This window comes from Vidua chalybeata, chromosome 11 (genome assembly GCF_026979565.1).
Source record: "Vidua chalybeata isolate OUT-0048 chromosome 11, bVidCha1 merged haplotype, whole genome shotgun sequence".
Lineage (NCBI taxonomy): Eukaryota > Metazoa > Chordata > Aves > Passeriformes > Viduidae > Vidua > Vidua chalybeata.
The window spans coordinates 17,029,501-17,046,524 of record NC_071540.1 but is presented as its reverse complement, the minus strand read 5'-3'; the positions used below and the strand labels follow the sequence as shown (position 1 = coordinate 17,046,524).

At 43.5% G+C, this 17,024-nt stretch overlaps 1 protein-coding gene across 1 annotated transcript; it reads right to left on the bottom strand.

Annotated features, from left to right (window-relative positions):
• Nucleotides 1-243: 243 nt before the first annotated feature.
• On the bottom strand, nt 244-12,317 carry HSD17B2 (hydroxysteroid 17-beta dehydrogenase 2). Its single transcript, XM_053953047.1, has 5 exons — nt 12,059-12,317; nt 6,872-7,084; nt 6,367-6,552; nt 3,724-3,861; nt 244-2,297 (listed from the first exon to the last, which is right to left on the bottom strand). The coding sequence occupies exons 1-5, from the start codon at nt 12,315-12,317 to the stop codon at nt 1,975-1,977; spliced, it is 1,119 nt and encodes a 372-aa protein (XP_053809022.1). The 3' UTR covers nt 244-1,974.
• Between the last annotated feature and the right edge of the window lie 4,707 nt (nt 12,318-17,024).

The following is a 17,024-nucleotide window of genomic DNA, read 5'->3' as shown; positions in this document are numbered from 1 at the left end:
CCACCCAGCACACCCCAGCTCCACACTCACCTCTCCTTCCAGCTCACAAGCTGCCTTTGAGCCAACTGGGATCTCATCCTGCCCAAAACAGGGCACCAGCTGCCATTTGTCCCTCTTCCCTGGAAAAGCTCCCCACCCCTTCCCCCTCAGTGCTCTCCTGCTGTGGGAACAAGGCAGGGGATGGAGCACTGAGCCCCAAAAGGCACAAAGGGTGAGACAAGACAAAGAGTCACAACCATCTGGTTACTAAATATTATATTGTTTTATTACACATTTTTGTTGACATACTAAAAAATGAGGGGAAATAGATAAAGGAAAAAATTGGGAAAGAGAGAGAGAGAAATAGTCTCAGATTTCCTGAGTTCAAGACACTGAGTGCACTTCCTCCAAGGAAAGCAAAACTCTGCAACCAGGGCACTGATACAAACCCAGCAGGTGATAAACCTTAGTAGCAAAAGCAGCTATTGTGACAAAGTGTTCAGGACAGGAGGGTTCCCCCACTGGAACACAGATTGAAAGGATGGCCCGAGCCCTCTGAGCATCCTCTGTGCATCTACAGGAGCCTGGCATTGATGTGACAGACATAGGACAGTGAGGAATAAATACCATAGCTGCAAATTAAATAGGGATTTTGTCCAGTTGAGTGCAAGAGCACATCACACGAGTAGGGTTATGACAGAAGAGTTAGAAGTTGCTCATGAAGGAAAGGAAAAAAAATGTGGCTACATTTAAAGCTCAGAATGTGATCACTTGCAGTTTATCATCACTGGAAAAGAAATGTCAAGGACAGGACACATGGCCAAACCATGGGACTTGGGGGGATGAGGATTTCTTTCAAAGTATCACAGCCTTTCAAAGCCCAAGGATGTGACAGACAATGCAAAAAGGCAGGAAAAATACCGGTGAGTTGCCCAACCACTTGCCATTGGCGAGTGGAGGGAGGGCACCTGGTGCTCCTGGAATGAAGTCAGGGAAGGGGAGTGACCCCAATCCATCAGAAGCTGGGCACTGGACTCCAGCAAAGCCCCATGAAGATTGACTGATCTTGGACAAGTGAGCACAAACTCCCCCCAAAGCAGAGGGAGACACAAGAAGGTATCAGGTATCACATGAATTCTTTGTAAACCCAGACTTGAGTAAGGAATTGTACAAAAAGCAGAAGTGACATTAGAGTTTACTAACAATTAGATAAGCACAGGCATATACAGGCAATGCACAGAATGACCCAGACAGACCTAAATTAGCAGCTGATATACCCACTATGACTATTTTTAGTATTGTAGGAAGGAAATTGTTTATCATTTCTTCATAAAGATCTTGATCTGTTTGCATTCATTCCCCCACCCCCAGCCAATTTATGTTTTTTATTCTAGCAAAGAGAGCACATTACAAACTTTAAAACTATACATTGAAACTGAATGTATACATTACAAAACTTGGGGGGAAAATGATAATCATTTCTCAGGTTCAACAACAGAACAAAAACACCAGACCCCAAACATATTAGGCTGAAGTTATAGAGAAAAAGACTTGCATTACACAGTTTTAAGTCTCTTCAACAATAGGAAAATATTAAACTTTTTACAAGATTTAAGGTTGGTGACTCTCTAGGGGTTTTTGTTTTGCTTTAACAAAACATATTCTGCATCTCTTGTGTGTTGGTGATGTCTTTAGAAGCAGACAGGAACTATATAATTTCATGAGGTACCTTACACAGAAAGCAGGATACAAAGACAACAGGAAAACACTAAAATTCCTCAAAAAATGTCCCATCTGGGAATACCTTTCTATTTATGTTTATCCACTGCTTTTCCCAAACATGACTCTTAACACAAAGATTTAATGTTAATGCAACTTAACAAAGGCAGCACAATAAGCAGCAGTGTCTGTACAGAGCTCTTCCCAGCTACCTCATCCAGTGAGATAAACGCCAGTGGACACCTCAGAGGCTCTTGTTTTCATCTCCTGATGCTCTCAGCTCCCTTGGAACTCAGCACTCAGCACCTTTCTAATGAAGAAGTCGTAGAACCAGAGGGGGAAGCAGCAGAAGATGCAGAGGAGGACGTAGGCCCCCTTGCCAGGGGTGTAGAGGCCCTGGGGTCTCCTGGCCAGCAGAGCATGCAGGACAGAGCCCAGCACGGGGGACAGGTCGGGGGCACAGTAGGAGGGCAGGTGGAGGAGGTAATTCCTCAGCCTCGGGAGATATTCCTCTCCATAGGCCTGCCTGGTGTCTGCCGAGAGGCTCTCCATCAGCTCCTTCTCCTGCTTGTCCCACTGCTCTGCTGTGCCTTCGATACCTGCAGGAGCAACATCACAGGATAGCAAGGGGGTTTGGGGCTGGATTTGAAAGGAATAAATCTGTAATTAATAGTCAGAGTTGATCTAAACTGGGGCAGTGAAGAACAAACACCACAGCTGGTCAGCAGCCAGTGCTTTTAGCTGGAAGAGGAGGAAAAGCACGAGTGCTTTGTGCTACACAAAAAGCACAATGTTCATGCCCCATTTGGCTCCCTGCTCTACCTAAAAATGCTCTCTCACAGCCAAATCAGCATTTTTTCTTTCCCCCTCCTCCCCCCTTTGTCATTCTGTCCCGATTCATTTTGTGGAGGTTTCCAATCAGTATTTATTATAAACAACTGAGGACAGGCAAACTAAAATGAACAGGTTGGCCAAGTGCTAAACTGCCCTTTCACAGGAGACATTAGTATGTCAATACTCATTTCCTGAAGGATTAGCATTCTATTAGGACAGATTTAAAATTGTAATTTAATCTATTTGTCCACCCCATCTTCATAATGTAGGAATGAAAGCAGGGGCTTCTCCAATGGAATTATTGCCTAGCTACCAAAAATTAAACATAGCAAATAAAGAAAAATCTTTTAAAAAATATTTAAGTCTCAAACCTCAGGACTCAATTTTACCCATAAACCTGAGAGCAGCTAAGCAGGGCCCTGAAGGTGAAGCCTCAGGCAGGTTTCACTGATCACACAAAGCTGTCAGAGCCCAGAGCCTCCCAGGGCCCTTCCCAGGAGAGAAGCATTCAGGGAAGCAGCATTTTATGAAAAAGAACAATTTGATTTACATTGACATAAAAAAATGCTCTAGGTAGGCATGGGGTGCAGTGAGGGCATGTGCAGCAGGAGATGAGTCTAGAACCTGGACAGGCTCTGCAAAAAGTGCTCAGTTGAAGGGGGAGGAGAATTTGGAACAGAAAGCATCAGGAGCACACAGGGAAGGAGTGGAGAGGAAAGATCAGAGGATATTGACAGCAAGGAAGTAGGATGAGAGGTATTGCTGCAGATACTGCCAAGCAAGACAGAGCAGCTCAATAAAGAGAGCTCTGATATTGAGGAAGGGAGGAGTGATGGGGGACCTGAAGCTCCCAGGTGGGACAAGTGAGCCATAAAACTCAAACTGGGCACACAGTGCAGCTCCGTTCATCAGCTCCAACAAAGTTGGGGCAAAGGGAAGGCACCAACTGCCTGAATGCTGCCCTGCTTCAAAGCAAAGACAGCTCTGCCCAGGAGAGGGGAGGCAGGCAGTGTGCAGAGCTGGAGGGAGCATCTCTCACAAAAAAACCATTGAGCTTCATTTCCATAACCCACATAAAGAATGGGAAAAAACATCCGACCCCTGAAAATCACTCGGGGCTCAGTTTGAGGCTGCTGAACTACAGGGAAAGAGGAGAAGCAGAAAGAACAACCCAAAATGTCAAGCACCAACCTGTTCTGAAGCCTGATGGATGAATTGCCATGACTTTAATGCCCCATTTGGAAAGCTCTTGCCTCATTACTCCAGAAAACATGGACAGAGCTGCTTTGGATGCCCCGTACGCAGCGTACCTCGGTAGTGGAATGCCTCCTGCAGGAGCAATAGAAACCTGATAAACCTCAACAGTGGCTCTTCCCAGCCTTTATTTTCATGATTTAGAAGGGAGATTATAGCACAACCAAAATTATGCCTCTCTCCCTAAGGTTAAAGACAAGTCAGTGAGGGAATCTCTTCTTGCTAGAGGTTAAAAAAGAGTGAAAGTTGTAAATGAACAGTTGCTTACAGCAGTTACACTCAGTAACACCTGGTAAGACACCTTGTAGGGCAGAAAAAATAAACTGGACTGCATTTAAGGGTAAAAACTGCTGAAAGTTATGACTGTTGATTTGAGAAACACAGAATTATTTAGTTCATATAAATAGTGAAGTAGTAGTTTTATACTCCTGTTCTTGTGACTTCAAGCCCCTGCAATAAACCACAGAACAGGGTAAGTAATCTCAGTTCTAGCTTTATAAAGCCAACTGTCTTTCCTGTTCTTTCCAGAAAGGCCAGAGAAAATAATGCAAGAGTGGGGAAACCCTCTTGCACACCAAAGCTGGAATCACACCCCATGAGTGACTGGACTCCCTGAGACCCAGCATAGAGGCAGATCCCCTGCCTATAGTTATATCCCATCTTTTTCAATCCCAGAAACATTTGTTCAGATGGGAAAGCTATGAGAACAGCCAGTACATTTACAAAAGCAAGCTTCCAAAAAACTGTGTCTCCCAACTGCAGAGATTTCCTCTGTCCCAAAAACTGTCAGATTGTCACTACTTCAGTGCTAGAAAAATACAAACATGCTTTGATGTGAGCATCTTCCACAGCCCTCCCACTTCCCCCACAAGGTTGGTGTTATCAGCACACAGGTTTAAGATCATCACAGCCACCACAGGCTGTGCTGGGAGGAGGGAACAGAATGAACAATCCTTTCCTTGAGACACATCCCTCCTTCTCCTGCCTGCATGGGCAGTTGGGCACATCCTGCCTCTGCTTCACATGCTACACATTCATCTCAATGTGCTCGAGTATTTTAAAGGAAAATACCTCAGATACAGGGGGATTTTCAGGTAAGCCACTGGTGCTACTGGGTATTGTACTGGGATGACCAAGGTATCACAGGAGCTGTTTACACAGAGCCATTCCCTTGAAGAAGTCAGGCCAATTATATGTTAATTATTCTTCTGTATGCATCTCAATAAGCTGGATTGGTTTGAGCCAATTGAATCACATACTTTCCCCTCTGAGGTCAGGCTAACCTGAGCCCAGTTAAATGAGCCCTACACAGACAGGAATAGATTCAGCACAATGAGACCTCACTAACTTCTCCATTAATGTTTTACCAAAGGACCCCCAGACCCTGAGTTAAGAGGAAACTCTTCACCCAAACCAGCCTGTGTGCAACAACATCTCTGCAGACAGCTGGAATTTAAGCAGGGTCATGATCAGCTCCTGTAAGGGCACACTACTCAGCACAGGGATAAAGGCATTTATTCCTTCAAGGCAGCTCAGGGATTCTCACAAGGAATTAAGACATCTGCCCCAAAACACCCAAAGTGAGAGCTTCACTTGGGTGCACAGAGGAAACAGGGCTCTGGCCTCAGAGCAGCAGCAGAAAGGTTCTTCTGATAATTCAGTCCTGATTTCTCAGCGTGTCAGCAATAAACCATGAACACAGGCATGCAAATACAGAGCTTATCTGAGAAAACAATGCCAGACAGTCATTGCCTGATAGCCAGACTGCAGCCACATCCTCAGCATAAAGGGAACACCTACACAAACCACCTCAAAGCAGCGGGATTGAGGGGGACTCTAGATATGCAGAAGGGCAAAGAAAAATGTGGGGAGCACATGACCCAGCAAATCCCTAAGAGCTCTAACTCCAAAATACTTTCCAGCAGCATGACCTCCTGCTTCTAGCAGGTCTCATTTTCAAAGGAGCATTCTTGCTCCTCAGCTGTTGGCTACCAGATACTGCATTACTGTATTACATTAGTTCCTACATCTTAGCATCTCAGCTGTCCTCCTAGAATAGAAGGTCAGGTTATAAAGACATGCACATATATCAAAATTTATGGGGAAAGAAATGAAAAGCATATGTTAAAATCCAAAACCTTTTTAATTTTTTTTCATGGCAAAATACCACTTTGCTAATAAGTTAGGACTAAGTATTTCTAAGACATCCAAAATATTTTTAGAGAAATATAGACAGAGCTCCCAAGTTATCAACAGATATCACAAACACAGATTTCTGCCTGAACATGTTATAGAAATACCTGTGATGTACCAGCCATCTTTATGGAAGCTCACAAAGTTATCTCTCACAGCATCTAGAACACAAGATCTTAATTTTACTGGGATTTTTTTCACAGCACATTTTAGCCACATTAAACTCTTCTTTAAAGGTTGTTTTCTGGGAGTAGTATCCCAAACTAAAGAAAAACCTGGATTTATTATCTTAACATTTATTCCCTGGATATACTGATGACCCAGACTGACAGACGCCTTCCTTGGCATGTGCTCCAGGACTTGATGTGGTGCTTTAGCCCAGCTCACCTGCCATGCTGGATATGTTCACCAGACGCCCCTGCGATTTCCGGAGCAATGGCAAGAAGGTCTTGGACACCTCCACAGCCCCAAAGAAATTCACCTCCATGCAGTGCCTGTAGGTGCTCATGGGGAGTAGCTCCCCATCAGCAGGTAAGCCCAGGATTCCTGCGTTGTTCACGACACCCCAGAGCCCTGGGAAGAGGAGAAAGCACAAGGCTGCAACACACCAGGAAAACAACTCCATAAGGATTACTCCAGTGAGCTGGATGATGACTTAAGACCAAAGCAGAGATGATCTGCAGCTATAGATGCACATCCCCCACTCCTTGGCCAGTCACTATCATCTTCCCATATCCCAGAAAACAGAAGTCATGGATGGAAATGCCCTGACTGCCCAAGACTTTACCCTGGAAATGTCCTACACACCTAAGCCATGGTGCAGCCATGAGATGCAGCTGCTACGCTGCTGCATCAGGACTTCCATTGTAAAGAGGGGAGAAAAAAGCTGTACCTGCATTTTGCACCTTCTCTGAGACTGTCAGGTAGGCCTCCTTGACCTGAGTGGTGTTGGTGATATCCAGCTGCAGGACTGAGAGTCTCTGGGAACAGGAACGCCGCAGCTCCTCAGCTCCAGGGCCATCCTTGTTCAAAACCCCAGCGAACACAACAAAACCCAAGCTGTCCAGGTATTTAGCCAGTGCATGTCCAATCCCAGTGTCACTTCCTGAAAGCATCAAAAAAATATGGAAAGTAGGTCTGTCCTACACCATCATTAAAAAAAAAAATACACACATTGGAAAGCCATGCAAATATAAACAAAAATATGATGACAAAGTCACTGAAATACACATGTCAGTAGAAAGAAAGGTTCAGATCTGAAGTTTGAGGAGCTGGACCTTTAAATGTTCCTCAAAGATTGACAGGTCGTGTTCTTCTGACTCGGAGCTGGTGGAATCATTTCACCCTCTGCCACTGACAGATGTTCTGACTTTATACATAGAGAAGAAATAAAGCCCTACTTTGGTTTTATACAAATAATCAGACTGAAACCTGATAACAAAAGTATGTAAGAAAAAAACCAAACAGCAAAAAAACCCACCACACTAATGTTTTAATGTGAAATCTCTAATGGGCAAAGCAATTACAGGGCTTTCAGATTCAAATTCTTGGATTCTATTTCTACCTTCCAAAAAGTAGCATTATTTCATTCACACATCTACCACACAAGATCCCTCAGATAAGCACTTTTTATTACAGACTGTAACCAAGCCAAAACTAAGCAACTGTTGCTTTACCTGCAAAGCTTTCCAATGTTTTCAGAACCTAAGAAAGCTTCCAAATAACATTTTTGTGCTAAGTCAGCTACTGAATTCATGTAAATCTGCATCAGAATTTCTCTTACCCTCTCTATCATCTTCCACACTTATTCCCAAACTTTGTCTATATAAAGGAATGACCCAGCAGCTGCAGGAAGCACTATTAGAGCAAACAAACAATGGTCTTTGGGATCACAATTATGTAGTTCTTCCCATCAGGCACCAATGAAAGATACTTAACAAATAATTTAATTCATGAGTCTCTCCCTGTGACAGAGTATTTTGGTGCTGCTACAAACTAAAAGACAAAATGGTTTGGGTTGGAAAGGACCTGGAAAATCATTTCATTCCAACTCCCTGACATGGGCAGGGACACCTTCCACCTTCCCAGGGGACTCCAAGCCCTGTCCAACCTGGCCTTGGACACTTCCAGGGATCTCACCACCCTCACAGAGAAGAATTTCTTCCTAATATCTGATCCAGACCTGCTGTCTTTCAGTTTGAAGCCATTCCCCCTTGTCCTGTCACTTCATGCCCTTGTCATCAGCTCTCTTGGAGCCCCTTTAGGCACTGGAAGAGCCTCCAAGGTCTCCCCAGAGCCATCCCAGCTCTCTACATCTGTATTCACAGGGGAGGTGTTCCAAGTCCTCTGATCATCTTTGTAGCCTTCTCTGGACTCACTTCAGCAGGGCCACATCAGAATTCCCCCTCCCCTGCAGCCCACACATTTTTTGGAAGGAGACCAGGACACAGCCGGATGTCTGGGCTGCCAGCACACGGTGCTGGGTCACATTCACTTCTCATCAACCAACATCTCCATTTATTATAAGTTAATTTTAAGTGTTTTCTCTCAATTTTTAAAATTCTGGTTTCCATTCTTCCCACCTGCAGTGAAACTTACTCCATAAGGAAAGAAACACATCACCCATGTCCCCACCAAGCCTCCCAGAGCAGTGACACAGGAGTGACAGGGAAGGAGTTCATAGGGGCTGTGCTTCAGGAGCTTTGCAAAGGACAAGATTAGGAGGAAAATTAGGAGTTGAATAAATTAATACAGTTTTTACACTGTAAAGCATCAGCCTGTTCTACAATTCTGCACCAGATCCTCCACTGTAACTACAGCAGAGAAAGGTCCTGGATGCTGCTGTGCACTGGGATCCAGCATCTCCTGCAATAACAATTTGCTACATCAATGTTCAGCTCCCAAACCCTGGAAACCAATGTGAGAGAAAGGACTGGAACTCCTGCCAGATCTTTTACTATTTTCTTGTTTGTGGAAGAGCTGCAATACTTCCTACTTAACCCTACTATAAAATTCTGAAGGTTTCTTGGTGTGATTTTGGCACACCAAGAAAGACATCAGTGTTATTCACAGGTCTGCTCCTACAGTCAAAGTATGTTGTCAATAGAATTAGATTGCCAAAGAGACTCATCATAAGCATGCTAGATCCTCTTTTCTGGGTTCTGTCTTTTTAAATGGGGCTTTAGTCCTGACTGGTGAAAAATATTAATTCCAGGTGGCTTGAAGAAAACACGTACTAAATGTCTGGATCAATCAGCGCCTCTTGAAAAAGTAGAAAAGAAATGCTCATGCTCTATTTAATTCCTAGGAAGAAAAAAATCAGCTTTTTGGCATTTCTGAAGTCTGCAATTTGCTGAAGATGCACCAGAACACTACAAATATCACATCAAGCTTCTCCAGTCCTGACCTGACTGAATAAACCTGCATTCTTTCAATTCCCTAAAGAGCCAGAAAGAAGCCTGCAAATATCCCAGACACTAAGTTTGGGAGTGGGGTGATTTTCCTTCTGTTAGTGAAAAACCCTTCTTTTAGATCAAATCCTTCCTCTTTCATAATTTCCAGAAAGTATGCAGCCACAGCTACATATTACCTAAGTTTTACGATGCAGCTTTAACTTGAAAATGGGCAGAAGAGAATGCAACTTGAACTTGGGATGGGCACAGCAATTCCAAGAAAGCAATAAAAGTTGTTTTGATCGTTGCCTGATGCTGGGTTTGTCCCTGGCTTTTTAATTCCAAAACAAATATGATTTAAGTTTCAGATCTGTTATTGAAGTCCAGAGAAGCTTTACTCTTCCAACTCCTAGAATTCAAAGAGTCTCCATAGGGAAAAAAAAAGAAAAAGGAGAATTGCTTCCCAATCACACTCTTGCTTCTATGCCAAAAATAATTTGTGGGTTATGAGAAGACTTATTTTAAAGAAAGCAGTCACTATTGACTGTGATGGACCCATTACTGAGAATTTACAATTAACTCATGCTGAACATGCACCAAATCACTCCCCAAGAATGGAAAGACCAAATTAACTGGAGAAATTCATCCCAATGCACATAGACTAACCAGGGACAGAACTTCACAACTCCTGTTACTTCAGGTCTTGGTTGTAATTTAATTCTTAGGGAAGGTGGCTATTGCATTTACCACTGAAGTGTTTGCATGCTGGGAGCTTGTTTAAGGACATTGGAGCTCTTGCTCCCACCCACAGGATCCACAGCAGAGTTTCAGCAATGGCTTTGAGCCTGCTCATGTGCCCAGTTATCCATGTGAAAAAGCATTTTGACCACTGGGCACAGTTTTTCCCTTATCCTGGTATTCCACTGAACTGCTGCCTTATTTATAATGCAGAGCAGCACTGGTACAAGGAACATCCAAAGAGGACCAGAACAACCCATGACAGAATCCAGGGAGAGCAGCAGAGCTTGCTCCGGCCTCTGGCCAGAGGCTCTCAAGGAATACCTGGCAGGTGCTCAGGACACAGCCACATTCCTCAGCCCTGCAGGGCTGAAAGGCAGAGGGAAAATGAAAAAATAATTAAAATCACCACTTTCCACCAAATGCCTGCCTGAGGTCTTGTCTAAACTGGAGAAAATGACATCAAAATCTACTTAAAAGGCACCTTGCACCTGCAAATGAACCGGGCCACACATCCTGTAGTTGGTATGGGGGAAAATACCACAATCAGAGCAATTTAATCAAAACAGAGGTTGAGTAAAACTGCTGTTTCAGTTGATGGAGGGTTTAATGGATTGCATAGGACTCCAATAAAGTCAAAGAAGAGCCTCCTCAAATTAGTCAGTGTCAGAGATGTCCAAACTTGCATTTCTTCAGGACAGTTGCAGCACAGGTACAAGGAAAGAACATTCCCTTACTGGACTATACCCAAATGCTCCCAACTCCCTTATATTGCTCTAATTCAGACTCCAGAGCAGATAAGCACTCCCAGAGAGTGCTTTATCCTGAAGATTTGCAGTCTTACAAAGAGCAAGGAGATGCCCAAGTGCAAGCACATCCCCTGAGTCTGCAGGGGTGGGAATGGATTGCTCCCCATTCCCCACACCAATATCCATCTTCACCTGACACACTTGCAGGGAGAAACCCAGCTGGCAGATAAACTGCAAGGGGAGCTCTTGCTGCTGATATTGTCCTCTCTCAACTTTTATATTTAATCCCTGTATTAAAGCTTGCTAGGCAAATCTAAATTATTTCCAGGTGTCCCTATAAAACAAAATGAAATTCTGCTAGAAATTGCTATATATAAACTAAAGCAACTTAATTCAGCATTCCAGTGGGGGAAAAAAAAAAGCCCAGAAAATAAAACCCAGCAAGTTAAGAGTGCAAAAAGCAGTCAGCAGGCACTCCAGTTTAAGGGTTTGATTAACACAAATAAGCAATATCTAAATAAACAGTACCTAAAGTTTTAGAGGAAATAGGAGAAAAGCCATGAAGCTACAAAAATGCCATCCCTGCAAAATAAAAGTGGGTTTTGAGTAGATCAGAATGGTAGTAGAGACTGAATTAATTAGCTCTGAACTTTCTCTGCTAGTGAATTACTCCCTCCTAAGTGATTTCACAGAAGGTTTCAAAGAGATGGCACCAAACCAGTGTCTTGAAATATGTGCATGATAGACACAGTGTATGTATGTACACACACACACCCAAAAGACAATTGTACATCCATAACCAGCACAATTAATTCAAGCAAACAAAAATAATGTATGAATGTAGTGTTCTGAGGGCTCCCGGGAATTACTGTCTCTCCTAAAAAATTAGACCATCAGAAGTATTCTTATGCTTCTTGCACCAGTTAATTTCACAAGTATGTCTAAAAAGCTACTTGTAAAGATTAAATGAGACACTAAAAAATAATAGCATCTATTAAGATGCTTTTCCACTTAATTTCAGAGCACTTATTTACCTGGGAAAAAAAAAAAAAACATCTCTGCCAAAGCAAATAAAACAAGCAGAAAAAAGGATAAAAGGAACCCTCACAAGCATGCACTAACCGGAGGACAAGAAGTTTTCCAGCCCACTTGTGAGAAAAGGCAGGTTTTGTTCGTTTCTGTGCACTGGCAGCGCCTTACCTGTGATGAGCACGGCTCTGTCACCCACGGGCAGCAGGTCGCTGTCCCCCAGGCACACGGAGCACACCAGGCACATGGCCACAAACACCCCCAGCCCCCCGCCAGCCCCCAGCGTGGCCACACACAGCAAGGCGGGCAGGAGGCTGCAGAGCAGCACCTTTGCTTTGCCCAGCGGGCTCCTCTGGGCCATGGGGACCCCAAAAAGCCTGGTGACACGTGTGCAGAGCCAGCCAAGGGGGCTGCTGGCCGCAGCATCCATCGGCAGGGGGGAGCAGGCAGCACTCGCCCCACCGCCGGCTGGGTGGAAGCAGGTATTGCTAAATGCAGTGTGTGTTATATAGGAGCAGGGGGTGGGGCAGAGAAAGGGGACTCTGTTTAAAGGTTTGACATAATCTCACTTACCCTTGGCATCAGCAAGGAGCAGGAGCCTTCCTTTCCTTACCTTTCATTCTTTCTGCCTGACAGCTCCACCTTCTGAACAATGTGCTGGCTGGATAATGATTGACAGCATCAGGAATGGACATGATGTAGTAAGCACTGGCTCCAGGAAAATATTAACTGGTTGTGGTTTTTTTTGTTTTGTTTTGTTTTTTGGTGGTGTTTTTTTTTTTTTTTTTTTAATATCTTCAAAGTACACTTTCCTAGACAGTGAGAAAAGGAGCAGTTTCTTTTACAAGGAACAGTTGGGCTTTCCTGCTTAAAAAACTTAGGGTGTCGTTTCAGTGGAACTGGTTTTTGATGGGCAATGACAAAAATGAGTCAGGCCAGGGTTATTTAATCTCTGGAACACAAACTGACTGGGGCTTTATCACGTATGGATAACCCTCCTCTTTCAACAAAAAGCCCCAAATTACCTTCTCTGCTTTAGTGCCCACCTTTGCCTATTTACCTATTCCACATTCAGCAAATACCAACAGTGAACTGACATTCAGGGGGTGCTGGGAGGCTGGGAACAGATGATTGCTGGTTTGCCAGGGGGGCACTTTGTTAGGTGAACAAAGGTAGCACACCTGAGATCGAGTCTTCAGCTAACCTCCAGTGATGACATTCACCTTGGGTTTGGCAGGAATCACTGGCTTGATAGCCACAGCAAGTTTTGTGGGGGGGAAAAGTAATCAATTAAATATATTAAAGAGATTTAATATCTACTGTGCTGTGTTCTGGAAGTTATTTAAACAACTAAAAAAATTAAAAGCCAGCCAGCCAAAGGGATTGAGATACAAATTAGCCATGAATATTTAACCCTGTTTAAAAATCCCTGGTGACTGACTTGAGAGACAAGCCTACGTTCCACAGACCCAGCTACCATGATGTAGCTGGTTTTCTAAGGCAACGTGGTGCTGATCTATCTGATTTCAGACACGAAAAATTGAAGTGCCTGGTGCAAACCTGACATGAAACAGAGCACATTCCCATTCCATTATGCCTTTGGAGTTGTAAGGGACTACAAATCTGTTGAATATACACTTTTCCAGCCAGGGAAAATGTCTACATACCTCTGCAGGTAGTTTACATCGGAGATGAAGTAATTTTCTTAAAGGAACATCACCCTCAAGGTCTGCCCATCATTCATTACTCTTGTGAACACGCATCCACCCATCCTCCCACCAGTGCACAAAAAGAAAAAATATTTTCACTTCTCTTTGCCATTTGCTGCTTCTGCTTTTATTACCATGCTGCTCTTGAGGTCAGCTATATTTTGCTGTCCATTAAGGCATCTTCTTAAATATTTTCCTGGAGAATTTTGCTCTCTCCATTATTGGTCTTTGTCACACAATTTAGATGATCACAAATGTGCTGGCATTTAGAGCATGAGCTCTCACACTTGAGTGTTCAGAGAGATGGAGCTTTTCCATAGTGGGTTGAGGGGCAGAAGTGATCACCTCCAGCCTGATGTTTGCTCTGACTCCCCTCAGCCCGTGGGGATGAGGCAGAGGTGGGCAAGGGGCCACGCTGGGATGGCCACCAGGCCTGGTGGCTGCAGAGCAAGCTCCATGAGATTCCCCCTCTGCTCCAGTCTCCCCTACCACATCCCCCACTGAAATGTGGTTTGTGCTCATGCACAGCCCCTCCCTCAGACCCAGCTGGCAGGGTGAGGAATATTTGGAAAGCTGGGGGGGCCACATGCATTCCTTATACACCCCCCCACTGTGGTGCACAGACACACCACCTGTCTGCACCCACACCCCTGCAGAACAGCTGAGGGGACTGATCAATGCTCCGTTTATCATTTTTATATAAAATACAATCACTGAAGGCATCTTTTAATGAGAAGTTGACCATGTGTTCAGCCAGGTGGGTGAATAAAATTCCATGTAAATGTGTAGATCATACACACCAGAAAGGAGGTTATGATCCAAAACTGGCTGAAAAATGCTAGTGTGGAGTGCCCACTTCACAAAGCCTCTGCACTTCTCTGACAACCAGCAATGACAGATTGCTGCTTGAGGATTTTTCAGCACAATTTTGCCACAAGATAACTTTTATCATCCTATGCCAACTACTTATCTTGAAAAAACACCTACTTTTCTCTTTATGCTTTTGAGATGTCTCCAGCTCTAAAAGCTGTACAGTAACCCAGGATTACCATTGAGTTTGCATTATTTCCTATTTCTCTATGCCATGCTTACTCATGCTATGAATATATACCATTATCTCACCTTCTTCTTATAATTTCCTGCAAAAAGGAAGGTTCCTCCAAATTGTCAGGATTTTACATCACCATGACATCTGTGTTCCAATGAGAATGGATTTAAGTTAATTGATGTGGGGCTAAGCTCACCCTATCCTTGCCAGAACAGTTCTTTCTTCCAAGAGAAGAGGGATGGCTTTTCAGAGCCACCTCACAATAACTCAGTGCCCTGTCCTTTTATAGCATGGCAAGTACAGAGTCTGCACTAAAGTCTGGACCCTGATTTCAGAGTCAGTCCATGCCAGAGGCAAACAGCAGCAGAGAAATGATCCTGAGCATCCTCCTGGCAGCTGTGCCATTGCTGGCCCTCACTGAGCATTTGTGCCTGTTCCTGATGTTTCTCCTGGGGACTTTGCAGATCTCACATGTGCCCTAACATCTAAATCTCTTCATGATACATGGTGACTGTGGACAGTCAATTATTCAATGGCAAAAGATGGTTTTCCTGGAGAACAATCACTCCATGGTAACCAGCAACACGAATAGCCAGTCTCTAAAAATTCAGCTTGTCTTCCTTCAAATCCCACAGTCACAGCACCTTTCACCTGCTGCAGTATCCCTGCAGAACACTGTCCCCAGGACACAGCAAGGACACCCCTCCAGTGTGTGGGACCTTTGTCACAGGCATCAAATTGTTGACTCCACCCTCCCATTCTGGAGGCTGAATCCCTTCTTCACAGACATTCACCTACTCCCATTTCTTGAAGCTTTCGTCCTGACATATTGTGCTGGCTTTATGTTTTTCAGCATGATGGATGTAGCCTGTGCTTTTGATTGCTGTTCTTAAAATAAAAACAAGGGCAGAAGAAAGGTTCAGGTTCCCTAGTTCCTTTGAAACGTGGTGAAGCTGAGCCAGGTCACAACTTCTTTGAAATACACCACCAAGCCCTTTCTTGGTTTTTCCTTGGTAATGAGTTATCTTCTGTCTTTGCTTATCATGGCTCCCTTTTGAGTTCAGTGATTTTCCTGATGTTTATAATTTTTTTAAGCTTCTCTGACTTTCCAGCATAGTAGAAGCTTCCAGTTCAACCACGAGGTTTTCAGGCATGTCTCTGTTACCTCATCCTGCATTGTTTTTCAATTCTTTGGCACTTTTCCCATGGGCTTTCTTTGTACTTTCCAATTATTTACTAGTCAGGATTTTTTCCTTTCAGCACTTTCCCTTCAGCCAGAAGTACCATGTGTCATATCCAATAGCTGCTCTCCCAACTGGATACAAGTGATATTCTTCTGTCCCAAGTGGAACATCAATTACACCATCTAGAAGCATGAAGCACTTTTTCTAGGCTTCCAATCTCTGTTTCAGCTTTCTCTGTTAGTCACAAATTTGTTTTTCATTTCAGGTTATAATTTCCCAGAGAACTCTTCAATTTACTGTTTTATTTTGCCTGCTGATTTAGGCTTTTTCAGCTGTGGCTCCTGAGAGCTCCTGCTCCCTGTGCTTCTTGCTCTTTTGTGGCTTGGGTCAGGGCACTGCATTTTAGGTTCTGTAGGGAGGTTCTGGTATACGAGATTTTTCCTGGAAAATAATTTCAGCATAAAACAGGTTGGAATCTGTTTCAACAAATGAGTCATTAAGCAAGACAGAAAATATATTCTAGTGATTAAGTACATATAGGACCTGTAGAAAAAAAAATTACTTACTTTTATTGCTGCAGCTTCCGAGAGAACATAAACACCTTCATACATTTGGATTTTGGTGGACTTAATGGCTATATGAACACTTGTCAGGATGTCAGGCCTGGATGCAGAAACTGTTGAACTTCCATAAACAAAACCCATTTGGGCAAACAGATTTTCCTCTTATAAATTCTGCTCCTTTACAAAGGTCAAAATAATCCTCTTCTTTCAGCCTGTTCTCTCTTCATGCACTCAGCTTGAAGCACGTGAATTGTCCCAGTAAAGACAACAAAACCATTACTCTGCCTAAAGCTGGAAATGCAGCCAAGTGCCTTTGTGAATTAAGATCTCTGAACTCACAGGAATAAACTGAATTAAAGCAAAAAAAGGATTATATACAAGTGAAAATAAAGCTGTGCAACCTTTCCTTTGTCTTCAAACTGTTTATTTAATAGACCCTTAGGGAAAATAATTCCCGTCAAATAAAGTGTATACCTATTAAAGAAAAGTAAGAAATATCTTTTACCTCTAAGCTGCTGGTGATTTTGTTTTTGGAAATATAATAATGGTAAATATTGTAAATTCAGAGATAGACAATAGATCCTGAAGATCATCCCTTGACAGTGAACAAAAAACTGTAGCCCATCATTCCTC

Excerpts from the sequence above, each read along its gene's own strand:
- HSD17B2 (XM_053953047.1), bottom strand. The coding sequence starts at position 12,317 with ATGGATGCTGCGGCCAGCAGCCCCCTTGGCTGGCTCTGCACACGTGTC. Across the intron at positions 7,085-12,058 it reads CAGAGCCGTGCTCATCACAG|GAAGTGACACTGGGATTGGA; the intron begins GTAAGGCGCTGC and ends TGATGCTTTCAG. Across the intron at positions 6,553-6,871 it reads AGAGAAGGTGCAAAATGCAG|GGCTCTGGGGTGTCGTGAAC; the intron begins GTACAGCTTTTT and ends TCCTCTTCCCAG.